Source organism: Lissotriton vulgaris, chromosome 5 (genome assembly GCF_964263255.1).
Source record: "Lissotriton vulgaris chromosome 5, aLisVul1.2, whole genome shotgun sequence".
In the NCBI taxonomy this organism is placed as follows: domain Eukaryota; kingdom Metazoa; phylum Chordata; class Amphibia; order Caudata; family Salamandridae; genus Lissotriton; species Lissotriton vulgaris.
Window position 1 is genome coordinate 778,482,137 of NC_141693.1, and position 23,142 is coordinate 778,505,278.

The window sequence follows — 23,142 nt, forward strand, 5'->3', positions numbered from 1 at the left end:
CATCCACCCGGAACTGGCGTGTGCGGTCTAGATGGAAGGAAAGCGCACGTTTTGGGTCCAGATGGTGAAGGCTCTCTTCCTCTGTTGAGGGATACAGAAAGAAGGTGGGCCAGGTGATGGATTGCCTGATATGAAAGGCTGTAACCACCTTGGACAGGAAAGTAGGACAAGTCCTCAGAAAAACCTTGTCCGGATGGACGAGAAGAAAGGAGGTTTAGAGCATAGAGCCTGGAGCTCACTCAGTCTCCTGGCAGAGGTGATGGCAACCAGGAATTCAGTCTTAAGAGTCAGAAGACGAAGAGGACAGTTATGAAGTGGCTCAAAGGGAGCGCACATCAGATAAGTCAGTACAAGGTTCAAGTCCCACTGAGGCATCACAAAGGGAACAGGAGGAAACGTATGTGATGTCTTTTAAGAATCTATTTACAACAGGGGACTTGAAAAGAGAAGGCTGATCAGGAAGCCTTAAGAAGGCTAAATGGCAGAGAGGTAGCCTTTGATAGTGCCCAGAGCAGAGCCCTGCTGGGCAAGAGAAAGAAGGAAGAGGAGAACCGCTGAAAGGGGGGCAGAGAGTGTATCCACAGCCTTTGCTGTGCACCATGCCACAAATTTGTTCCACCTGCAGGCGTATACCAATTTTGTGGAGGGACGCCTGGCTGCCAGAATCACATCACAGACTTCAGGAGGCAAATCAAATCGCCTCAACTGCCGCCGCTCAATCTCTATGCATGTAAGTGGAGACTGGACAGGTTTGGGTGGAGGATCGTCCCCTGCTGCTGCGACAGAAGGTCCTCCTGAAGAGGCAGATGAATCGGAGGATCGACTGACATGCTGAGTAGCTCGGGATATCAGTACGTTTGTGCCCAGTCCAGAGCAATAAGAATGACTTGAGCTCGTTCTCGCCTGATCTTCAGCACTCTGGCCAGAAGTGGTATAGGCAGAAAGGCGTACAACAGACCACAGCTCCACCCGCGACGAAAAACGTCTGAGCGAGTGCCAACTTGGAAATTCTAATGCGCAGAACTGATGACATTGCGCGTTCTCTTCGGTGATGAATAGATCTAACAAAGGCCATCCCCACTGCTGAAAGAGACCTGGCGCCACGTCAGAGTTCAGACGCCATTCGTGATCCATCATGCTGAGTTAGTCCGCCCTGGCATTCAGGGAACTTGCCAGGTGTTGAACCACCAGGGTGACGCCCTGGTGTTCCAGCCATGTTCAGAGGCGCAGAGGCTCCTGACAAAGGGTCCACAACCCCACCCAGCCCTGTTTGTTGCAGTACCACATGGCGGTGGTGTTGTCCGGGAACACCTGCACTACACTTCCCCAGACACAAGGAAGGAATGCCTTCAGTGCAAGTCGGATCGCCCGCAGCTCCAAAGGTTGATATTGAGCCGGGACTCCACCGGAGACCAGAGGCCTCTGATCTCGGCCTCTCTCATGTGGCCCCCCCCATCCCAGGAGGGACGCATCCGTACCTACTACTTGCTCCGGTTTGAGTAGAGGGATCTGCTGCTGACCCAATCGCGGTTCGTGAGCCACAACTACAACTGACTCGCAGTGCCCTCCGAGATCAGGACGTGGTCGGACAAGTAGCCCTGATGCTGTGCCCACTGAAACTTCAGGTCCCACTGCAGAGCCCGCATCCGCCACCTGGTGTGATGCACCAGAAGGATGCAGGAGGCCTTCAGCCCCAGGAGCTGCAGCATCAACATGACCGAAACTCGGTATAAAGGCTGAAAGATCGGATTCAGAGCCTGTATATCCCGAACCCGCTGTTCGGGGGATAAACTCGAAACTGTGCAGAGTCCAGAACCGCTCCGATGAAAAGGAGCCTCCGAGAGGGGCACAGGTGCGACTTCGGCACGTTGATGGAGAACCCCAGCGAATGCAGGAGGTCGCCTGTAGTCTGGAGGTGGGAGACTACTGTTTGGGGCGAGCCCGCCTTCAATAACCAGTCATCAAGAAACCCTTGAGCTGTGACCACCGCCATCACTTTCGTGAACACCCAAGGGGTACTGGTTAGGCCGAAGGGGAGCACGGTAAACTGAAAGTGGCCTACCGTGAACCGTAGGTAGTGCCGGTGCACCGGCAGGACGGGGATGTGGAAATATGCGTCCTGCAAGTCCAACGCTACCAACCAGGCTCCAGGTTCCAGGGCAGCTAGGACCTGAGCTAAAGTCAGCATCTTGAACTTCTCCTTCCGGAGGAAGCCGTTGACGCTCCGGAGGTCCAAGATAGGGCGTCTGCCTCCTTTGACTTTCTTGGGTACCAGAAACTAGTGGGAATAGCAACCACGTCCTACTTCAGGCCCAGGAACGCCCTCGATGGCCCCCTTGCCTTCCTCCTGCAGAAGTTGCAAGTGATCCCCCGACATGTGGTGGTACTACGGTGGCATGGCTGGAGGGGTCGCCTCGAAGGGGAGGGAGTAGCCCCTTCGGATGATTTGCAGCACCCACCTGTCCGACAAGATGTTATGCCAGTGGAGGAGGTGATTGTAGGAGAGTAGGGTCTGCTATCCTATAGTCACCCCAAATTTTTGCTTTTTGCTTCACTGGTTTATGACTTAATGTGGCTGTGGGCCTGCTAATCAGACTCACAGCCTGCTGTTCTCTCTCTAAATTACTGCCAATGCACTCAAGGTGCATTACGAATTGGAACTGGTTCACCTTATTTGCCCCTGTAACAGTGTACCCTAGGTACCCAGGGGATAGGTGTTTCCAAGGCCTACCAGGGGCTGCAGCATGTATTGTGCCACCCCTGGCCTGGCCTCCATATTTGACACAACTGGCTGATCACTCAGCTGGGGCAAGTTGGTGTAATCACCTCTTGCTTAGGTGTAGTATATCTATACCTAACCTAAACTGGACACATATGTTCCTATCAGCCACTCCTATGGAAGGCCTCATCAATCCTGGAGGCAGAGTGCTTGGAAATATGTGAGATGGTGCTCTAGCATGAGCTGAGCCTGTCTGCAGCTGTCGGGAACCACTCCGTTAGCTGTTTCGGGATATTGCCACACCATATACTCTTAAGTGCATTATAATCCTCGCGGTTATTTGCTAACTTTGGTTTGGCTTTATCAAAACATGTCGAGTAAGGTGTCATACGATTTGGAATACTATCCCCTCGGCAGTTCTGTCGACGGGGATAGCATTCCACCCTTTTAGAGGGACACAACATGTACCTAACCTGAACCCCGGATACAGTTAACCAGAGCCTCAGCATCACAAAATGGATGCTGCCACAACAGACACAAGTCTGACCTCTTGCTGCTGGGAGTCCTTCCAGCGAGGGAGGCTTGGACAAAGGGTTTCCTGCCTTGGGAGGTGCGAGCACCACCCCAGACAGGGTTTTGTGTATTGGGTAGGACAGGGCTGAATAGAATCAGACATGCTCGGGGCACACAAGGTGTCCCCGTGCATAAGCCAGTCCAAACCGGTCCTGGGACTTTCCAGACCCAGGCCTGGCGAGGAGCTGGACAAAGGAAAGGGGGTGTAACCGCCCCCCCTTCCTGGTCCCACCCAGAGGAGGGACCTAGCAGGTGATCCACCCCTCACATTGGGAATAAGAGTGGGAGCAGTGCCATAGCACCTCAGATCATCCTGAATCAACTTGAAACTAAGAAGACGACTGGACTTCGACATTGTGCTGCACAGAAGACTGAAGAGTATCTCCCTTGTGGCCTAGGAGTGGCCACCCTGTGAACACAGGCCCCATCCAGCAACTTGACGTCTGCTTTGCCGCCGCCTCCCGCCGGAGCCCGAGCCCAGAGCCTGACAAGACCCAGACTCCCAGACTTCTCACCGCCTGATCCACAGTCTCTTCAAAGAAGGGACCCGTGGAGGCACCGAGAGACGTGGGACCGGACCTCTTGAAAGACCCGAGACGCTGACTGAGCAGCACCTGAGGCACCCTCGACTCTGTGCTTTGGGGTTTGAGAAGCCCCACAACCGAGCAGCCCTTGCACCGAAGAACAGCCCCCCACGATCTGCGTGGGGCCCTTTTGCATCGTGCCACTCGACGCGCCATCCCGGCCACTTGCCACGTGGTCAGCGGCCATCTTGGCGACGAAATTTACAATCTACACTGCGGGTCTGGTTGCTCCAGACTTGCCCTCGCTCCTGTAAAAGGGAGCACCCGCTCTGACCTTGCTGGTCCGAGTGATAAGCCTTTTTCACTTCCTGCGTGGCTTGCATTAGCCAAGGCCTGTTTGCTCCGATCAAGTTGCCGACACCGCCATCAGCTAGAGCCTTCGTGGGACAGCTCGTGACCGACGCCTGGACGTCCTCGACCTCTTCGTGTCCACGTGGCTGCAGAGAGAAGCTACACCTCAACGCCTGTTTGCACCCGATACTGCCTGGTTCCAATCTGGTTCCACGGTAGTCACTGGCTAGTGACTTTGAACATTGTCCCCTCTGCTTTCAGGTCTTCACCACTTCAGATCCACCCTTGGATCCACCGGAACTCTTCACATCGAGCCGCCTGCAGCATCTTCAGCTCCAAGCACCATCGACCTGCGTGACGAAACCCGACACTACTTCGCACCTGTGCACCCGCTTCCTGTGGGTGAGGTAACTCGACAACGCCGGTGTTCCTACACTGGTACACACCTCTAGTGTCTGTGTCTAAAGTTTCACTCCTCTAGGTCACTCGGAAGGTTCCTAAAACACTAACTTTGTAACTTTTACAATGCATTGGTGAACGCGTGCACTTTAAGCACTGCGCCCGAGTCCCGCGGGCCTTTCCCGACTTAGTCACTGATAGTCCCGATCAGCTCCAGCAATTCCCAAGGCCCTAGGCCTACTTCTTTTTCGATTGGTATCTCTTCTACCACTTTCTTAGTATATGGTTTAGGTGGCCCCTAGGGCTCATCCATATTGTGCAACTTTTGTGTTTTTAAACTGTGTTTTGTTTTAACGCTTGTGTTTCTGTGCTCATAAAGAGTATAGGGGATATTTGTAGTTAATAAATATATATATATTTTCAATATATATCTGTGTGGTGTCCTTTCATTTGGTATTCAAGCGGGTTGTATATGGTAAAACAGCTTGCTTCACATGCCTTTCAGAGTTTAGCCTAAGACTGCTTCGTCCACGCTACCACTAGGCTAGCTGGTCTATAAGGTTGACTTACAACCAATCATCATAAGGGTTGCTTGGCATGGTACAAGGTGATCACTAGAACTAGTGAGCATCATATACCAGGCCAACTTCTCACAGTGATGGCAAACCCTGCCCCCCACTGGTGTTGAATGGGCTTGGAAGGCTTCGAGGCAGATGCTACAGGGGGAGGATGTGGACTGACCCTGCCGTTGTCCCCCAGGTACCGCCACGGTGGTATCCATGTCCGCGGTGAGACTAGTTCTGCAGCCTGTGGCTGGCTGGACGTGTGTGGGCGCCCCTTTCTTAGCCACAAAAAGGGCGAAAAGCTTTTGCTGGCACTGGCAGAGGCCCAAGGACTTGGCCGTAGCCCTGGAGTCCTTAAAACGCTCTAGCGCACTATCCGCTTTGTCGCCAAAGAGGCGACAGCCATCGAAGGGCATGTCCATGAGCGTGCCCTGGACATCCCCCGAGAAGTTGGCAGACCGCAGCCAGGCGTGGCGACGAATCGCCACCGTCGAGGAAATCGCTCTGCCCAGCGAGTCCGTGGTGTAGAGTACACATCTAATAGAGTACCGTGCTGCATCCCGCCCCTCCGCCAGGGGTTGGGCGAGCCGTGTCCAGGCCTCCTCCGGACACTGTGGCAGCACGTCCGCAAACGTATCCCACAAAGAGTGGGTGTAACGGCCCAAAAGGCAGGGGGTGTTGACAGACCGCAGCCCTAAACTCAGAGAGGAGAACAGTTTCTTGCCAAAATGATCATACCTTTTGGATTGCCGATCTGGAGGAGCAGTCGGTCATGCGATCTGGGACGTAGAGGCCTGAATTACCAGGCTCTCGGGGGTGAACAGAGAGAAAGCAGGGGTCCCCCAGAGCCGGGCAGTGGCGTCGGGCCACGTTCTGATCCACAGGGAGGCTTGTAGAAGGCTTGGACCAGGTGCCCATCAGAACGTCGGTGAGGGGTACGGTAAACGGTAGTAGAGGCTCCGAGGAGCTTGCCTGCGGCTTGAGCACCTCAGTAAGGAGGTTTGTCCTCACAGCCGTGAAAGGGAGCTCAAAGAGCCAAGGCCTTGGCTGCCCGGTTCAACACCACGCTATAAGTATCCCCCTCCTCCGAAGCCACGGAGGGAGGAGACACGAATCCAGTGCCAGGCGAAGTGTCCAGACCACTGGCCTCCCCTGGCTCATCTGCACAGTCCTGGCTTAACTGGCACTGCTGTGCCAAAGAGTCCTCAGACCTCTCCCAGTCCTCCTAGTCATCCATGTCCTGGAAACCAGGCAAAAATGATGGAGCCCGGTCGTAGGTGAATTGTTCACCCATCTGCGTCGCACCAGTAGCTAAAACCGGGACGGTGTCGTCCGAAGACAGCATAGGGAGCGACACCCCCGGGGTCGGCCCCAGCGGAGGAGTCGCAAGGTTGACTGGCAACGACCCGGATCCAGGCCTGGATCCTGTGGGGCCCTGCGGCGTTGGACCGGAGTCGACGACGGCACTGAAGCTTCTGACGGCGCCGGAGCCGCCGGCCCGCTAGGGCTCCCATTCTGACCCGTGGGGCCCGAAGGCGCCTTGGTAGGTTCCGAAAGAGGGAAGGGAGTCCTCATGGCCACGAGGAAAGCACTCATCTCCTCCGGTGTCGCGTTCAGCCCAGGGACCGGCGGGTATGGAGCTGGACAAAGCGCCTGCGGTGTCGCCCGAACCCCCCGCCCGGATCTGGCGAGCGAAGGGAGGGGGAGGGGGGGGGGGGGGGGGGGGGGTCGGAAGAGCAATGACGCCTCTTCGACTTCTTTTTGAATACCTCGACTTACCGGAGGACTTGGAGCCAGACGAGTGGTGGTGACTCGATGAGCGGCCTGCGTTCGCCGGAGCTCGAGCAGTCTACGGGACCGCTCCCGGCAGTTGGGGTACGACTTGCCATCGTGGTCGGCCCCGAGGCAGTAAAGGCACTGATGGTGGGTGTCGGTCACTGACAGGCGTCGCAAGGTTTAAAACCAGGCCTCCCCAACGGCACCTCAAGTCGAAATCGACTCGAAACGCGATCAAAAGAGATAAAAAAAAAAAGTTAGTAAAAAAATAACTAGAGTACTGCTCTTCCCGTATCTGCGCTTGCTGGAGCGGAAAAAAGAAGAACTGACGTCAGCACGTGAGGGCTGCGTCCAAGTACTCCGATGACGTCATCCCGGCCATCACGACGCCGACGACAGACGCGGAGCCGCAGACGACGCCTACAGTCGCGCAAGGGTACTGCTGACGAAAACTTTCCAGATCCAGTCTGACGCCTGGGGATATTCTAAGGTAAGGAATCTAACACTAACCTGTTTCTTTCAGATACTGCAGGACAAAACAGAGGACCTGGAGGCTCCAGGCGCTGTAATCTACGCATCATGGAAATATGGAACTCTTCACTAAGAAACTATTAAAAACACTTCTGGACGATACCTCATTTTCCGAAATGTTTGTTGTGGAAAGGGCTTACAGCTCCCTCGGACCGAGCCTGGAGCTCCACCCAGACCTATAATTGCGAAACTACTCAATTACAGGGATCGGGATATGGCCCTCTGCCTGGCCCGTGAGAAGCAGCCGCTGAGGTTTGAGGAGTCGACAATCTCACTCTTCCCGGACTTCACTGCACGAGTCAAAGAGGCAAGGCGTCTGTTTGCTCCTATGAAACGACAGCTACGCGATCTTGGAGCGGATTATGCTATGCCGCACCCTGCTAAATTGAGTCAACCGGCAGGGGCGTTCGTTAATCTTCACCGACTCTAAGGCCCTACAGAAAGCAATGAAGGATTGGGCGAACGAGCAGTGCACCTCCCCAGAAAGACACCTCCTGAATGAAGCGGCGGGAGGGCCACTGGATGAGCAGGACTGAATGCTGCTTCTCTACCTTGACTGCTGAGTATCCTCAATTGTGGTGGGGGGCTGCTCCCCGATCGGTCTGGGTATTGGGGATTGTATGGTTGTGTGCCTGGACCTAGACTCTTGGGACCCCAGGGCAGCGGACAGATTGCACTACCAACGCCATATGAGCGCCCACTGTCATATAGGGATGGGGTTCTCTTTGGGGCTCTAATTATATTGTCTGCCATCTGGGCCACCCCGGGGATATGAGCAATAATGACGGAAGTCTGATTAGGCATAGCGTTATAGATGTGGGCTATGTCGATGATCACCTTGAGGTTCAGATGCAGCACACAAATTTGTCACGGGGGCCCGGCTCAATCTGGCTCTATTGCATTCCACTGTGGCTGAGTGGACGCCTGTTTGGAGGATGGCGGAGTATTACCCCACTTGATCATTAATACCCTTCTATATTGCGAGCTACATCCACCTCGGAGTGAATCACACCTGGTATGTGTTTCATTGTTTGGGACGGGGCGAGGGGGGGTTGTTAGTAGGGAGGGATGGGATCGCAGCCAAGTTGGGCATGGGCAGGCACAGAGAGGGGCTTGATTTGTAAGAGTTATTATCAACTTATTGCTACTGATCTCATTTGCAGGTTACTGTTTTGCAAGGTCTCGACTGAATCGCTTGACCTATCATGTTTCTATTCCTGCACAAGCGGGGGGTTTCTGGTTTGTGTGTGTGTGTGGGGGGGGGGGGAGGGGGGGGGGGGGGGGGGGCGGGCTTTATTCCTCACGTGGATCTGTTCAAGAGAACGTACTCTTGGCTACTTGTTCCATATAGAACTACCATGGTTGTTCAACCCGCACCGCGATGTCCTAATGCGGCCGATTGAGCGTGATGAGATCATTCTGGCTCTCTTGGAAAGGAGGGCTGGGAGTGCCCCTGGAAGGCATGGCCTCACCGTAGCTTTTTATAAGGCGTTCCAAGACCTCTTACTCCCACACCTGCTCACATTATTCGAGGACATGTGTACCTCTGGAACCATGCGCCCCAGACTATGCGGGGGCGATCCTGGTTGCCATACTTAAGCCGGGGAAACCCCCGAATGAATGTGCGTCGTACAGGCCGTTATCCTTCAGGAACGTTAATACGAAGATCTTCGCAAAGATACTCGCCAATTGCCTTAGCCCTCTGGTCAACACCTTGGTCGCCCCGGAACAGGCCGGCTTCGTGCCTAGCCGGAATCTGACCTACAACTTGAGAACGGTATTAGCGGCTATGCAGCACACTCGCCCGGAGGTCCCTGCAATTTCTTTTTGGACATGGAAAAGGCCTTAGACTCCGTTGAATGGCCCTTCATGAGACATGTCCTGAGCCTTATGGGGGGTCGGAACGGTATTTCTTCAATTATGGCGACATTGTACCACAAGCCCTCAGCCCGCATCCGGATTGGTTCCCTGGTCACAGATCCCATACGAATTTGCAGAGGCAAAAGACAAGGATGACCCCCATGTCCAATCCTTTATGCCCCGACTGCTGAAACATTAGCTTGCACCCTGCGGGAAAATCACTGACAACAGGGCATACGATTCCTAAACTATCGACTCATTGTATCTACGTATGCAGATGACACCCTTCTATATGTTAGAGACCCTGAGAACAACCTCTCACCCGTTCTGCACGAGGTGGTACTGTTCGGGCTACTCTCCCATTTATTTAAATAAGTGGTCCGGGGTCAATAACAGTTGGGGAGGGGGGCCCCGTGTCCCCTATAATTCCATTTTTTTTAAAAAGGCACTTGGGAAGGGGCCTTAGGCCGTGCGCAGCTTAGGGTTGGCTATATGAGAGGGTGTTGGCTGCAAGCCATGCAAGGTCGGAGGTTGCATTTAGGTCTGGTAATTATTACTTTACGTTAAAAAAAACAGCAATTTTACTGAAAAAGACAAAAGGTTGAAGGAACATTATAATGAGGTGTTATAAAAGGATCTATTTTAAAAAAAACTTCATAAGTCCTCAAAAAAACAAAAGGTTAAAGTAAAGTTATAGTTCGATGAATTGGTCAGTGACATTAAAGTTTTGAACAAAAACAAAAAATACATGCTTCTGTTCATCAGCCTTCTTTTGCCATGAAGTAATAACACCAAAGGATAACAGCACATACATCGGACTGATCTTAGTCTATTCAGGGTCTGCAGGATCTCGAGGTTATTAACTAAGGCTTTCTTTAGTGACATATTTACAGGTGCTAAGCATGTGAATACAACTCAATATATTGTAAGACATGCAAGGCTGGTGTATAGTGATGTAGAGTACATCAAATAAACTTAGTTTATAGAAAGAAAACCTTTCTAAAATCTACCTAAACAGTAGAGGTTCCTGGTCCAACAGCGCCAATGTATATCCTTGCCCCAAGCTAGAGTAGGACTCTTAAAATGTTTTTTCTGGTTTTATTTTGTTGCAATTTAGTGCCCCCCATAATTTCACCCAATAAGATGCAGCCACAACTAATTGTACCTAGTGGACTGCCAGTGCACCCGCTACTTCAATGAAAAAAGGGCAATTTTAATATTACACCTGTTGCTGGTGTTCTTGACATCATACATTTTTTTCGATTTATAAAATCCAAGAACCTCAGGTTTATAACCTAATGCTCTAGTAGTGGAGCACCAAGTTTTCACCTCTGTAACTGGGACTCAAAATCATTATTGTAGATTTAGAAGAATTAATGACCAGGGACTTCTCTATGCAGTAGATTCTGGAATGAACCAAGTAAAGCATGCCGTTCATTTTCGGCGCACAGAAACAAGAATGAGTTGTCTCTCGATAAACAGATGAGGTACCCGAGTGCCACACTTTATTGATAGAATCACACAAATCAATTGAACACGTACAATTGAATGGAGAATTCATATATTCATCCTCAACTTTGCAATAGTTTACATAGCATATTCAAGCTCAATGACTGATAGAAATAGTCATTTGATTTGTTTTAATAGTTATTTCTAATATTTACCATTGAAACTTCAAAGTACACTGAAAGGAGTCTTTTAAAAATACTTCTCTTACATGAGATAAAGTATTTGAAAAATAAGAACCAAACTCATCCTTAACCTTATCTGATCTAAATTAGCTTCCTCTCTAGTTTAACCCGTATGACGCAACGCAATTAACATTTGTTATCGTCTATTATGGAACACAGGGTCTTTGGTGCATGTGCCAACTCAAACAGTTGCTTTAACTGGTCTTAAGGAGGGCCTTACAACTGAATTAAAGGATACTCAATTTGAGACGCGCAAAAGTATTTTGAAGATAAATTGTGAACGCATCAACGTGTTACGGGTGATGGATAAACATGGACTTGGCTATAGTTAAATTGGCACTTTTTCAGTGACTTTTCAAATGTTGCTCTGACACTCTTGCAACAATATTAAATGTTTTGTCAAAAATCAGTAGGTCACGACACCAAACACCTCTGTAGATGTAAACGCTAATTTTGAGAAATAACAACTGTTGTGACACATTCACCACAAGAACAAGGACTGCCAGAGCGCAGCTATCCAGCCACTCTTTAAGTCAGCCTTGTAATGTACAACAAAGGCTAAACAATCAACTCAACAACACTTCCCGAGTTTTGTTTCACACATACCCATCTTTGCATTTTGATTGTTTTAAAAAAAAGCAGATTTAATATATATTTGCACCCACCTTGTACCAAAAATTGACAGTGATCGTTGTCCCACCATCCATCAAAGACTCAATGTGGTGCCACCTGGAATAGATAACACTTGCAGATTTGTAAAATATGTTTGTCAAATACTCGACCATTTTGCAGTTTTTCTTCTCAGCACTTCCCTCAAGCCAACGTCCAACAAGAGGTTAAATTAGTACTTGCCAAAAAAAGAAAAAAAATTGAAAAATCAGAACTATGAAGATATTTACTAATATTCTTAAGATTTTCTCCAGTAGAATAAAAGATTACAATTTTGTAGGTTTACTATTCAAATTTCAAGTATTTTTTAACATGTCTGTATTTGCATTGTACCTTTATTTGCCATTCGGTGCTCCTGCTAAAACCTAAGAATATTCTCAATACTTATTTTCCTGAAAGAGCAAAGCGACACAGTCCATCAGAAAGGAGATACACAACTCGAATGCTAGAAATATTTTCTAACTTGTTAAATGGTAATTCCCTCGGATCAAATGAGAGAATTTTTGTATTTTAAAGGATCAAAGCTGTTTATCAAAGTTTAGTGAAACTGACTTGAGAATCAGAGGATATCCTCATAAATTCAATCAATTTAAGTCCCACAGACGACAGCTTACTGCTGTTCGGTCAAACGTTATAACATACAATAAGCAGTATCTCACAACATCTTCCTACAAATCATTACACAGTAGAAAAAAATGGTAATAACTTCTCCACGTCACGCAAGATGTGGAGGGAGGCAAAGGGGTGCAAGAGTAGAAGATCAAGAGAGCAGGAAGACAAGAGTGAAAAAAGTGAAAGAGAGGAAGTCGAGGAAGGGGAGAATTAAGTAAAACGGAGGCAGAGTCAGGATGTGAAGGGAGTGAGAAGGATTAAGGCAAAAAATGCATGGGGAAGATGTGCAATCCTAAATATATGCAAAAGATAAATATGATTTTAAATCACTCTTACCAGTACATTGGGATGTAAAGTACATCTCCTGGTCCCACCACAGTCTCATAGGCAACAACATTCCTAAAGTTTGGAAACCTCTCATAATCAGGGTTTTCAAAGTCAACCTAGAAGAAGGGATGGAGGATAACCATTAAAAAAGAGGCTGTGAGTGAACAAACTTCACTGAATTGGACAGCCAAGCGAAAAACCGAGAGGTCAATACTCGGGCATAAGTTGAAAAAAGGATAGGTTAGTAAAACATTTTTCCTTTTTAAAGAAAAAGGGAAAAAAAGAGAAAGAAAAATGACAACCACATCTGGATTTATTCAGTTATTGCAATCACCCTCAGTGACTTGGCATGTGCACAGACCCTCAATTTCTAAACTAAAAACAGTGACAAAGGAAGAAAGAAGATTAATGTGCAAGTCTTGCTCTAGATCGATCTTTAAGTGATCCACTTCAATGACCATGGATTGCTTTGTGCTGTGTTCAACACAAGGCACCTTGCTCAACGCAAGAAACACAAGTAAAAATACAAATGGTCCTCTTTTGTAAATTGCTACTTAGGATTTTGATTCTGCATTGTTTGAGTAGGACCAGAACACTCATCTGATCATGCTGGTTAATAACAGCTGTAGCCACACATAAGTTCAGCAGAAAAGAAATATCTGTGGTTAGACAGCAACACTTTCTGAAGTTAATTCTCAGATTGCAGAGATCATACCAACTCAGACAGCAGAGCCATACAGCATATTAAAGAGGTTTAACAAACTGATCCTCGAATGAAAGAACTATCCTCTCAGGTTTCACAAAGGCTTTTGACAGTTTTATGTCAGTAAAACACACAAATTTAAAGATAAGAATATCAACTTTTTGGACACCACTCACCAGCACATTTATCACAGCACCCATCTAAAAAGAACTGTCAGATTGCCCATTTTTTCTCACAAACTATTTGATGTTCTCACTGTATCACACTCGCCCATCCTGCTAGACACTGCTCAAAACATGCTTATGTTGTCAGGAGTCCCTTCATTAATCCTTCCCCGATGTAAAAATAAGGGAAGTGGCAAGACAGACCGGAAAATGCTCCCAAGTGTTGCTTTCAACCCATCCATGGGAAATGAGAGGGATTTGTAGAGAGAAAGTAAACCTTTGTTTGAGCTACAGAAGAGGATTGATGAAATAAGGAATTTGTTTAAAGCTGTATACAGTCTCTTGACTGTGCAGTAACGCGCTCTATAGCTGCAGTCTAATGGGAACAATTTCAAAACCCTTTATCTGCTTGAGCTTCACGATTACCTTTGGGAGAAGAGGAACTGGTGAAAAAGTAAAGGTTACAGACCTGTGGTCCTACTTCTGAATTGTACGAATCTTCACGATGTCAAACCATTAATAATTCCCCACTACTTGCACAGAACTAGGAACACCTTTAAATACACTGTCCTTAATTCAATAAAAATTGTATAATGTTCTAAATTCAAGTTAATTTCCTATGGAATTTCAATGCTAGATTATCAGACATGCCATTATCTTTCTGAATGCAGGTAAATGTTAAAAAATAATTAACGTCAAGTTTACATCATCTGCCATGGAAAGAAGCCACCATTCAAGATGAAGAAAAAATGCAGCCTGATAGGCTTACATTGAGAGTGGAGCAAACACAGCCTGTCCCTTCAATATCCTAGGAGGAGCCTCTGCCCGCAATACCTTGTACTGGCAGTTGCCTGTGAGAGTCCGTTCTTTTTTTAAGGAAAATCTAACTAATATGAAGAAACAACCCAGGAGAAGATGGGTAGCTTAGGACTTCAATGAAGATTCACATGATGCAGAACTAGGAACTCATGTATGTAACCTTTCCTTCTACATCACATGATCTTCATTGATAGTCATAAATGCTGAATAGAGTACCAAGCTAAGGATACATCAATTCCGGGACCGTCATTCACATGGAACAAGAAAACATATTTCATTAGTGAAGGAATTTTTAGAATATGCTTAGTCTTCAAAGAGTGGCAACAGATTTATTTAAGCAGGCTTCCAAGTGTTTCTTGGCCAACTCTGGCTTCAGCTTGCATATCTGTGTCTATCCAGTAGTGTCTTGTAAAAATATGTATGGACTTGCCGGTGGTCGTTTAACAACTTTGCAGCATTAGAACATATCTTAGCCAGGCTGTGGTTGCTGCTTTACCTTTTGTTGAGTGATCCCCAGGTTTACCTGGGAGAGGTTTGTTAGCAATTTGGAAGCATAAAGAAATACATCAAACAATCCATCTCGCAATGGTAACCTTGTATTGAGGAACCACAGATTACAAAGAGCTAATGTGTTTTTCCGACATCTTATAATTTGTCTAAATAAAAAAGGAGAAGCATTTTTATATCTAGGAAATGTAGAGATCTTTGTGCTGCCGTGCAATGGCTAGGCAAAAATGCAGGCAGTGTTATGGACTGATGAATGTGAATATCAGTACTTACTAGCAATACAACTCTATTATGAGGATAGAAACAGTGAAAGTGTTCTATTCTGAAAGGGCTTGCAATTCACTAACTCCGAGTACAGAAGTAACTGCTATTTAAAAAACAGTCTTCCATTACAGATGCTTTTAAGGATGCTTAATGATTTTGGTTTGAAAGGTGGACCCATTAGTTTAGAAAGCACTTTTTTACTTCCCATTTAGGTGAAAGTCTTTTAATGGAGGGAAAACCTTATTAAGTCCTTCGAGAAAATCTTTAATTGCAAGAGTTCTCAAAAAATATACTTAGTGATTTTCTTTATACAGTAAGGACTGCTAAGTGAACCTTTACAGATGAGAATTGTAGTTTGGTTTTTGGATACGTGAAGCAAATATGGAAGAATGAAATTTTCTTGACCAGCAATAGCATTAGGCCTGTTTTAACACCAGATACCAAATTGTTTTAATTTAAGTGCGTAGCATGATCTTGAGGAAGGGGGCTTTGATAATTGAAATTATTCATACATTCAGTTGGTAAGTTTGAGTGACTATATAGCGTGATTTTAAGAACCACACTGCCAAATTCAAAGACTGATGGGACAAATGTAATAACTGACCTTGAAGTCTGGTAGGAGGTCTGGCCTGAGTGGTAGATGTGTGGTGTCTCATGGATAGTTAAGGAAGGTCTGTGCACAACCACCGTCTCAGCCAGTCCGGTGCTATTAAACACTTTTTCATGTTCCATATCCTCAATCTGTGAATCACTAGCAGCATTAGGTGTATGAGCGGAAAAGTGTAGACAAATGGAGTTGACCAGTTGGTTAAAAGCGCATTGTCCACTGAATGTGGCTCTGGTATCCTGGATGTGCAGTCTCAACATTTTTTATTTTGTGCCGTGGCAAATAAATCTAATGCTGGATTACCCCACTCTGCAAAAATATTTTCCAGTAAGTAGGTCGTTGAGAATCAATTTGTGATAATGACTGAGATTTCTGCCTCAACATATGAACTCCAGGTATATGAAACGCTGCGAGTGACAAACCTCTTGCTAGTGCCCCGAACCACATTGTTTGAGCTTGATGCAATAATGGTCTTGATTTCGTTCCTCCTTGTTAGCTGATGTAATACATCATTGTGGTATTGTCGGTTTGAATTAAAATGTCATGGAGGCGAGGACAGAAAATGTTTGAGAGCTAGATGCACGGTTTTCAGTTATAATAGATTTATATGGTGAGTACTCTCCTGTGTGACATCAAACCCAGAATCGTTAGGCGGTTAATAGGTGCACCCAGCCTGACAGGGAGACATCTGTGACAATGGTTTGTAATCGATGTTCCTTGAGAAAAGGAATTCCCTATAGTAAATTCTGAATTTGGACTACTAGGCCAGAGATTGTTTAGCATGGTGTATCAAGTAAATGCCATCTTTCGAGTCCCTGTTTTCTGTGACCACTGGTCTTCTAGACAGTATTGAATAGGTCTCATTAAGGGTTTTGCATTTATGACTATGAATCTGCATAATGCCATGCATCCTAGAAAGGATGAGATTTGGAGAACAGTTGGTCTGATTAACTGAATTAGAGGTGCACATTTCATTTGTATGGATGATACTCCCTGCTCCTAAGGATACACAATTATTTTCTGAATATCTATTTTTGCATAAAAAAAGGCTGGCATTGCACTGGTAAAGTTAAATGATTTGCTGAAATGTATTTAAAGGCCTAGCCTGAACAGTAACTTTGTTGCCGTTTTGATGTCTTCTTTTGCCTTCCACTGTGAATCTGCCTTTTTAAGCCAATCGTTGTGATCCAGGTATACAAATATCTCTTATTTTCCTCACTCAAGTAAACTGTGATCAATCCATGCATTTTGATAGAGTTTGAATAACTGATTTTAGACCCAAGGAGAGTACAGTATACTGATAGCAGTTGGTCCCTACAAGGAATCCAAGGTATTTTCTGTGAGGATGGGAAACTGTAATGCGATAATAAGCATCATGTAAATCTAGCGCACATAACCAATGTTGGGGGGGGGTTATATTTTCATTGTTTGAGCAATTTCTCATTCTGAATTGGGAGGACATTGGTAAAGTAGACTTTCTTTTTTGATACCTCCTCTAGTATTTCTTTGTGTTTGCCTCTGTTGTTGCGGCTGGTATGGCCATCTAAGGGTATGAATCCTTTGATAGGAATACAGTCTATCCCTGGGCTGGTATTGCGGTTTGAAGAAAAAAAAATTCTGTTCCTCTAATCCAACATCTTTGAATGTTTCCATTTAGTTTTTCATCCTGACCAGCTCTCTCAGTATGTTGCCCAAAGAGGGATTTACTTGAAAAAAGTACATTCATAATTTTTAATTAACCGTCCGGTTTTAAGGCAGATAAACAAAGCCAAGAAAATCTTAACGAAATTCCATGACAGAATGATGTAGGTGAGAGTTCAACCAAAGCAACTGCTGCTCTGATGGATTAATTTGAGATTAAAGAGCCCTCTTTAAACATCTCTAAAAAATCTTGTTGCCTATGAAATGGTGGATCAGAGGCAAAAGATTTTCTAACATTGCATACCTCAGTGATATCCACCCTAATGAGCTGCTGCATATCATTCTTTAGGTGAGTGGAAGCCGTACCACAGATCTTTTTCCCTGTAGCGTCCATGCTTTTGTTCTCCCTGTCAGGAGGAGCCATGGAGTCTGAAGAGCCATGCTTCCATCTAACCGCAGTCAGGTTTATGATCCATCTCGAGACAAATCAGTATCTTGTTGGGATGGCTTATATTTCTTAAGAAGTCATAGAGTATAGGTTTCAACAGTGGTCAGGTTAAGAAATCTTTCTTCCACAATGTGCAACAGACCTGGGAGAAGTGGCAGAAGATTCTTCTGAGCTGCCTTTGTTTGTAGAGTTTTAAAGAGGACAGAAACAGTTGGTTGAGGCGTGTCTATAATGATGCTCAATTTAGTCACTCCTCTAATTAAAGCATCTTGAAAGGTAAGAATATAGTCTATAGGAGATTCTATAGATGGTGACTGTAGTGGCGGTGTTTGAGTATAGATGTATGCATAGAATCAGTATAAGGTAATCTAGATCTTCATCGGAAATGCATCCATTTGGGGTGGTGTTGACCTAATTCGTGAAGGAGCCTTACAATTTCTAATTGGAGACATGGAAGTTCCCTTTGATTCTCTTCTAAGTGGTTAGAGAATGAAGGGATCCAATTGTGTCTGCAATGCATCCTTTGAAGGTATTCCTGCTCTCAATGGGCGCAGAGGTCCTTCCATTTGAATAACTGAATCACAGGATACTTGAGATACTGTGGAATGAGCGAAAGGTGATCCAGACCACCCCGGTAAAGAAAGGAGTACCACTTGAGAGATTTTCAACGTTGAGGAAGAAGGATTTGACGTCGTACAAGTACTTTTTCTGGCATTGACTGCTGTGACGTGATCTATGCCTTTTAGACAACATGTGTGTTAACGTCGACAAAGTGCTCGGTGGTGGTAAGCGAGCTGGCACCGTCGTGGCTTGGCCGTTGACATAGATGGAGACACTAATGGTCTCGAAGCAGATTTTGGTGGCGACCATTAAGTGCTGATGTTTGTGCTGAAACCCTAGATGGTGATGCTGCTGGTCTTTGCATTTGTTACCCCGAGTGGGACAGGTATGCCCAGGCGTGGGTCCCTTGCTCTCCATGCCACTGGAGTCAAGCTATCCTAGCTAATGAGATGAAACCACGAAACCGGTCCTAGAATGCTTTTTCCAGTCCAGGGAGTACATGGCCGTTCGGGCTGGACTGTTCCTATTGGGCGCAGGGTCAAGACTGATTTGCATATGGTGGGGTCCAAACTGGAACGGCACAGTGATGAAAACACTATGGATTTAGTCCCTGATCTCTGTACTGGGGTAAATGGATGACATTATTCTGCATTCTGTCTATCAATAGTTCTTTTTGCATTGGTTTTCAGGTCAATGGCAGTGTTTTGAATGCTATCTTTTATCTGTAGATCTCCCTCTGTGGGATTCTTTGCCAGATTGATGAATTTTTACAGAGGAAAGACGAGAGGCAGATCTCTCCAATCTTCTGCTCTTCTTTTTCTCTTCTTCTGCCCTCATAGCCTGCATCAGATCTACTAATCTAATGCCCTCTGTCTTGTAGAGTACTTTTCGACATTTTACTATAAACATCACCTCCTTTTGCCTGTTGAGAGGGTGACAGGCATACCACAAAGACGTTGTGTGCATCAGAACTTGCCTTCTTCCTTTCACAAGAAGGACAGTTGATAAAAAAGAGAAGGCATTGCGGCAGAAAATAAATGTCAGAGGTATGGAAAAATAGGTTTACTCATTAGTAAGGATGATGATACATTTAGTAAAACTGGGATTAAACCGGTTTTCACTAGAAAAGGCTGTTTAAGAGGTGTGAAAAACACCTGAGGTGTTAAGAGATCCTACTTGAAGGAGCCACAAAAAAAGAACAGACTCCCAGGCAACTGCCAGTACAAGGCACTGTGTGTAGAGGTTACTCCTAGGTGCTTAAAGGGACAGGCTGTTTTTTCTCCTCTCTCTATGCAAGACAATCTGGCTGCATTTTCTCTTTATGCTTTTCATGTTGAAATGTGGCTTTTTTCCATGACAGATAATGTGAACTAAACAACTTAATCACTTTCATCAACATTTACCAGTAGGAAATTAACTTGGGTTTAGAACATTCTACAATGTTAATATTAAGGACAATATATTTAAAGGTGTTCCGGGGTTCGGGCAAGTAGCGGGGAATCATTCAACGTTTACGACTATCAATGAAGATCCTAGGATGCAGAAATATTTTTTCTCTCTCAAGGAAGAAGCAATGGTAGGTTTGTTCTTTTGGTGTTTTTAAACAAGATAAGAGGTGCAGCTGGTTCCTGCAACGACATTCTGGCAGGAGCACAGGTGGACCCTCGACGGCAGTCAGAATTGGAGTGATAGAAGTTAGATGCCGGTCAGCTGAAACCCTGAGGGGAAATAGCCAGTGGCTTTGTCAGTAGAAGCCTGCCCTTTGCCAGCTGGCCTCTCCTAAACTAACGCAACTCTTTAGGACCTGAAAAAAAGTAAAGAGAAAGGTATGCTGATGCTTCATTCTGCTTTATTAACCTGGCTGGACACTGATGAGCAGATTTGTGAGAGTTGGCTTTCTACTGTAGTCCTCACATGAAAATTAAAATAAAAGCAGAGAGCACTTTAGACTCACGGGTCATTTCAGAGCAACTGTAGGGGGAGTCGCTGAACGTAATATTGTCCTTCCACTTCATCTTCTATTTGAAAGGGGACTTCCAGATCAAGCCAACACAGACTTTCAAAGCCTGGGCCCGACATTTTTAATTTTCAAAATAACAGTCTTAATTCTATAATTTATGAACTGCTTTGGTGCCATTGTTGATAATACCAGGGTACTCAGATTGGCTTTGAACATAAGTGGCTGGGGTGGTACCATGCAGTAGTGACCAGCAGAGTGGTGGGCAGGGGTTAGGGATGGAGTATTGTGGGCTGAGGAAGTGTTGGTTTAGTGTCAGTTAGAGGAGCTGGAAGGGGGAGCATTGGGGGACCAGTTGAGTAAGGCAACGGGATTGTTGGTTTGGTCCTCGGCTCACTGCCCTGCACAATGTCAGCTTAACTGATACAGAACTGCAATGAGGAGAGAGGGGAAGACAGAGTGGCAATTTGGTGTTGACATATAACCTGGATGGTGCTGCAACATAGCCAGTCTACAGGACTGCTTTCTTTCGACTGAAGGGATGGGAGAATGTGCTTACACAAGACACAGCTTCAGAAGCTGTGAGTTCATTGCTTCGGTCCGACGTTGTAGACTTGGCTGCACTGTTCAGCTGAAGCTTGTAGAGACGAACCATGCCTAATAACATGACCCCCCCCCTTCCCCCACCCCCAAATTTGGAGAAACCAGACAAATTCACCAAATTAATAGTGCCTTGAAGATTCTTCTGGTCGAAGGGAGCCTCAACCTACAAGACTAGCAACTCTTAGTTCTTCTGCGCAAATGATTAAACCTACTATCAACTTAACAAAAGCAGAAGCTCAAATAAAGTAAGAGGACCTTTGAATGGACAATCCTGCTGCATCAGGAGCTCTGGAACATCATCATTAGAGTAACAGAGGCAACCCAATAGCTCTTCTGAATAACTTTTCTGCAAGGCTTCCCAACAACAAGGACAAAATGCTAAAGCAGCTTGTGCACATGAACAGGTCATTAATGAGGCCTTGTAATTTATACTGTTTCCAGATTACAAAAAGCTAGTCCAACAACAGCGGAAATCCTATGAAGGGGCAAAACAGAAGCTCAGGACTATAAATGAGGTTATACCCAGTTCCCAAAGAGAACATTTTCTTCAACTACAAAACCTACTCTGTTAATACACCTGAAACAGCTTGGGGAATTGATACAGGAGGAGAGTGACTGGAGGTCTGTCTCGACAGAAACTGGGATAGGATTCCCAACAACAGAACCTCAACCCAAAGGGTGGTGGGGGGGGGGGGGGGGGGGGGGGGGAGAGGAGTATGCATTAGCAGAGATCTGGAGTGGGGAGTGCTGGTCCCCCATGAAAGATGGAGACAACTGGTATTGAAATCCCTCAGAAACAGCCCGGACCATGAACTTTCTAAGACCAATCCAATATGGAATAACCTCATGGGATGGCTGTAGTTGCCATAGCTCGGATACACACTTAATACCATAAAGCAGGAGCTAAGCCATTGCATGTCCTGCCATAAACTGCGTCACTGTCAGTTCTACAATGTTCTAATAACTACGTACGACCCCTCTCCTGGTATCCATTTGGAGCGGGACACTCCACCTATTGTCTTGTTGGGTATGGTTTTATTATGGATTTGTTTTTGGGTGTTCCTGCTGGTTTTATTGCTACACAGTAGTAAATCACATTTCTATGGGTACCAATAACAGATTCTCCATGTTTAGGAGTGCAGGGATTCACAAATATCTATAGACAACTGAGGCTTGTGCCAGAGCACCTTATGTTCCATGTTCTTATTAGCACTCTCATGGTAAACACTTACCCTTCTACCAGAGTCTGGTATGGCCAAGCTTGCTTGCTTGGAGTGGAGTTTGTTTCTCAGCAACGCCTCAAGCGTTGGGCACTGCCCCTGAACCTAGGCAGGCTGCTAAGAATCGAAATTTGCCTAGCTTATGTAACGGTAAGTTTCAATTCTATTAAGGACACGGAGGCGAGGATTATGCTAGATCTTCCTTCGCTTTATTAACATAAAACTCCACAGCAGCTTAGGAAAATATATATAAACAGTGAACAAAAAATGCTTTAAGACCTAAAGCATTTGAAGGAACGTTTAACAGTTCAAAAACCACAACTCCCAAGAGTCTCTTGTATATTGCTAGTCCATAGTCCTTCCATTATGTCCATCACAGCTAGAAAGCCAGCCCTCTCTTCCTCTTCCTCCTCTTTCTTCGCGCAGATCACGCATACACCTCATTGATCCTGCTTAGCACCCTCGTTGCCTGTCGAAAAAAGGGACAGCGTAAGCGAGGTGGCCTAGGAATGCAACAATAAGGCAAGGAGTACTCAGCGACTATTACAGTACAGACATCGTATAAAGGAAAACGCTTTACTTACTGCCATACGGGTGGGTAGAGAAACCACTGTGTAGCCTGGGTGGGATAATCCTCGCCTCCGTGTCCTTAATAGAATTGAAACTTACCGTTACATAAGCTAGGCAAATTTCAATTCTATGTCAGGACCGGAGGCTTCAGATTATGCTAGTTCAAAGCTTACTTACCACCAACTGGGCCAAATCCACCACGGGCTTAAAATAAAACCTCTTAAAGGTGGAATCCGAGGACCAATCTGCAGCTCGCATTAGATCCTCCAAGCGAGCACCCACCGAGAACGCCTTAGAGGCCATGGCCCCTCTGGCAGAGTGTGCTCCAAAAAGAGTCGTATTGATGCCTGCTTCTTGCATGACCCAACGCACCCACCGAGCAATAGTGGGGGAGGAGACAGCTTTGTGTGGCTTTCGCAGGGCAATCAACAATTGACGCTCGCCCGGGGGGCGCAATTCCAAGGTCAGATCCTCATATGTTTT

The 23,142-nt window shown here is 46.3% G+C and overlaps 1 protein-coding gene across 3 annotated transcripts in view; it reads right to left on the reverse strand.

Annotated features, from left to right (window-relative positions):
• The window catches only part of HIF1AN (hypoxia inducible factor 1 subunit alpha inhibitor), a 170,364-nt gene that overhangs the window by 71,737 nt on the left and 75,485 nt on the right, over window positions 1–23,142 (reverse strand). For 2 of the 3 annotated variants that reach the window (XM_086922245.1, XM_086922246.1), the window contains exons 5-6: window positions 12,605–12,711; window positions 11,653–11,716 (exon numbers count right to left, since the gene is read on the reverse strand). In XM_086922245.1, the coding sequence (XP_086778371.1) occupies window positions 11,653–11,716; window positions 12,605–12,711 (171 nt within the window). Of the gene's footprint in view, window positions 1–11,652; window positions 11,835–12,604; window positions 12,712–23,142 lie in introns of all 3 variants that reach the window. The other variant, XR_015295931.1, reaches the window with a different exon arrangement.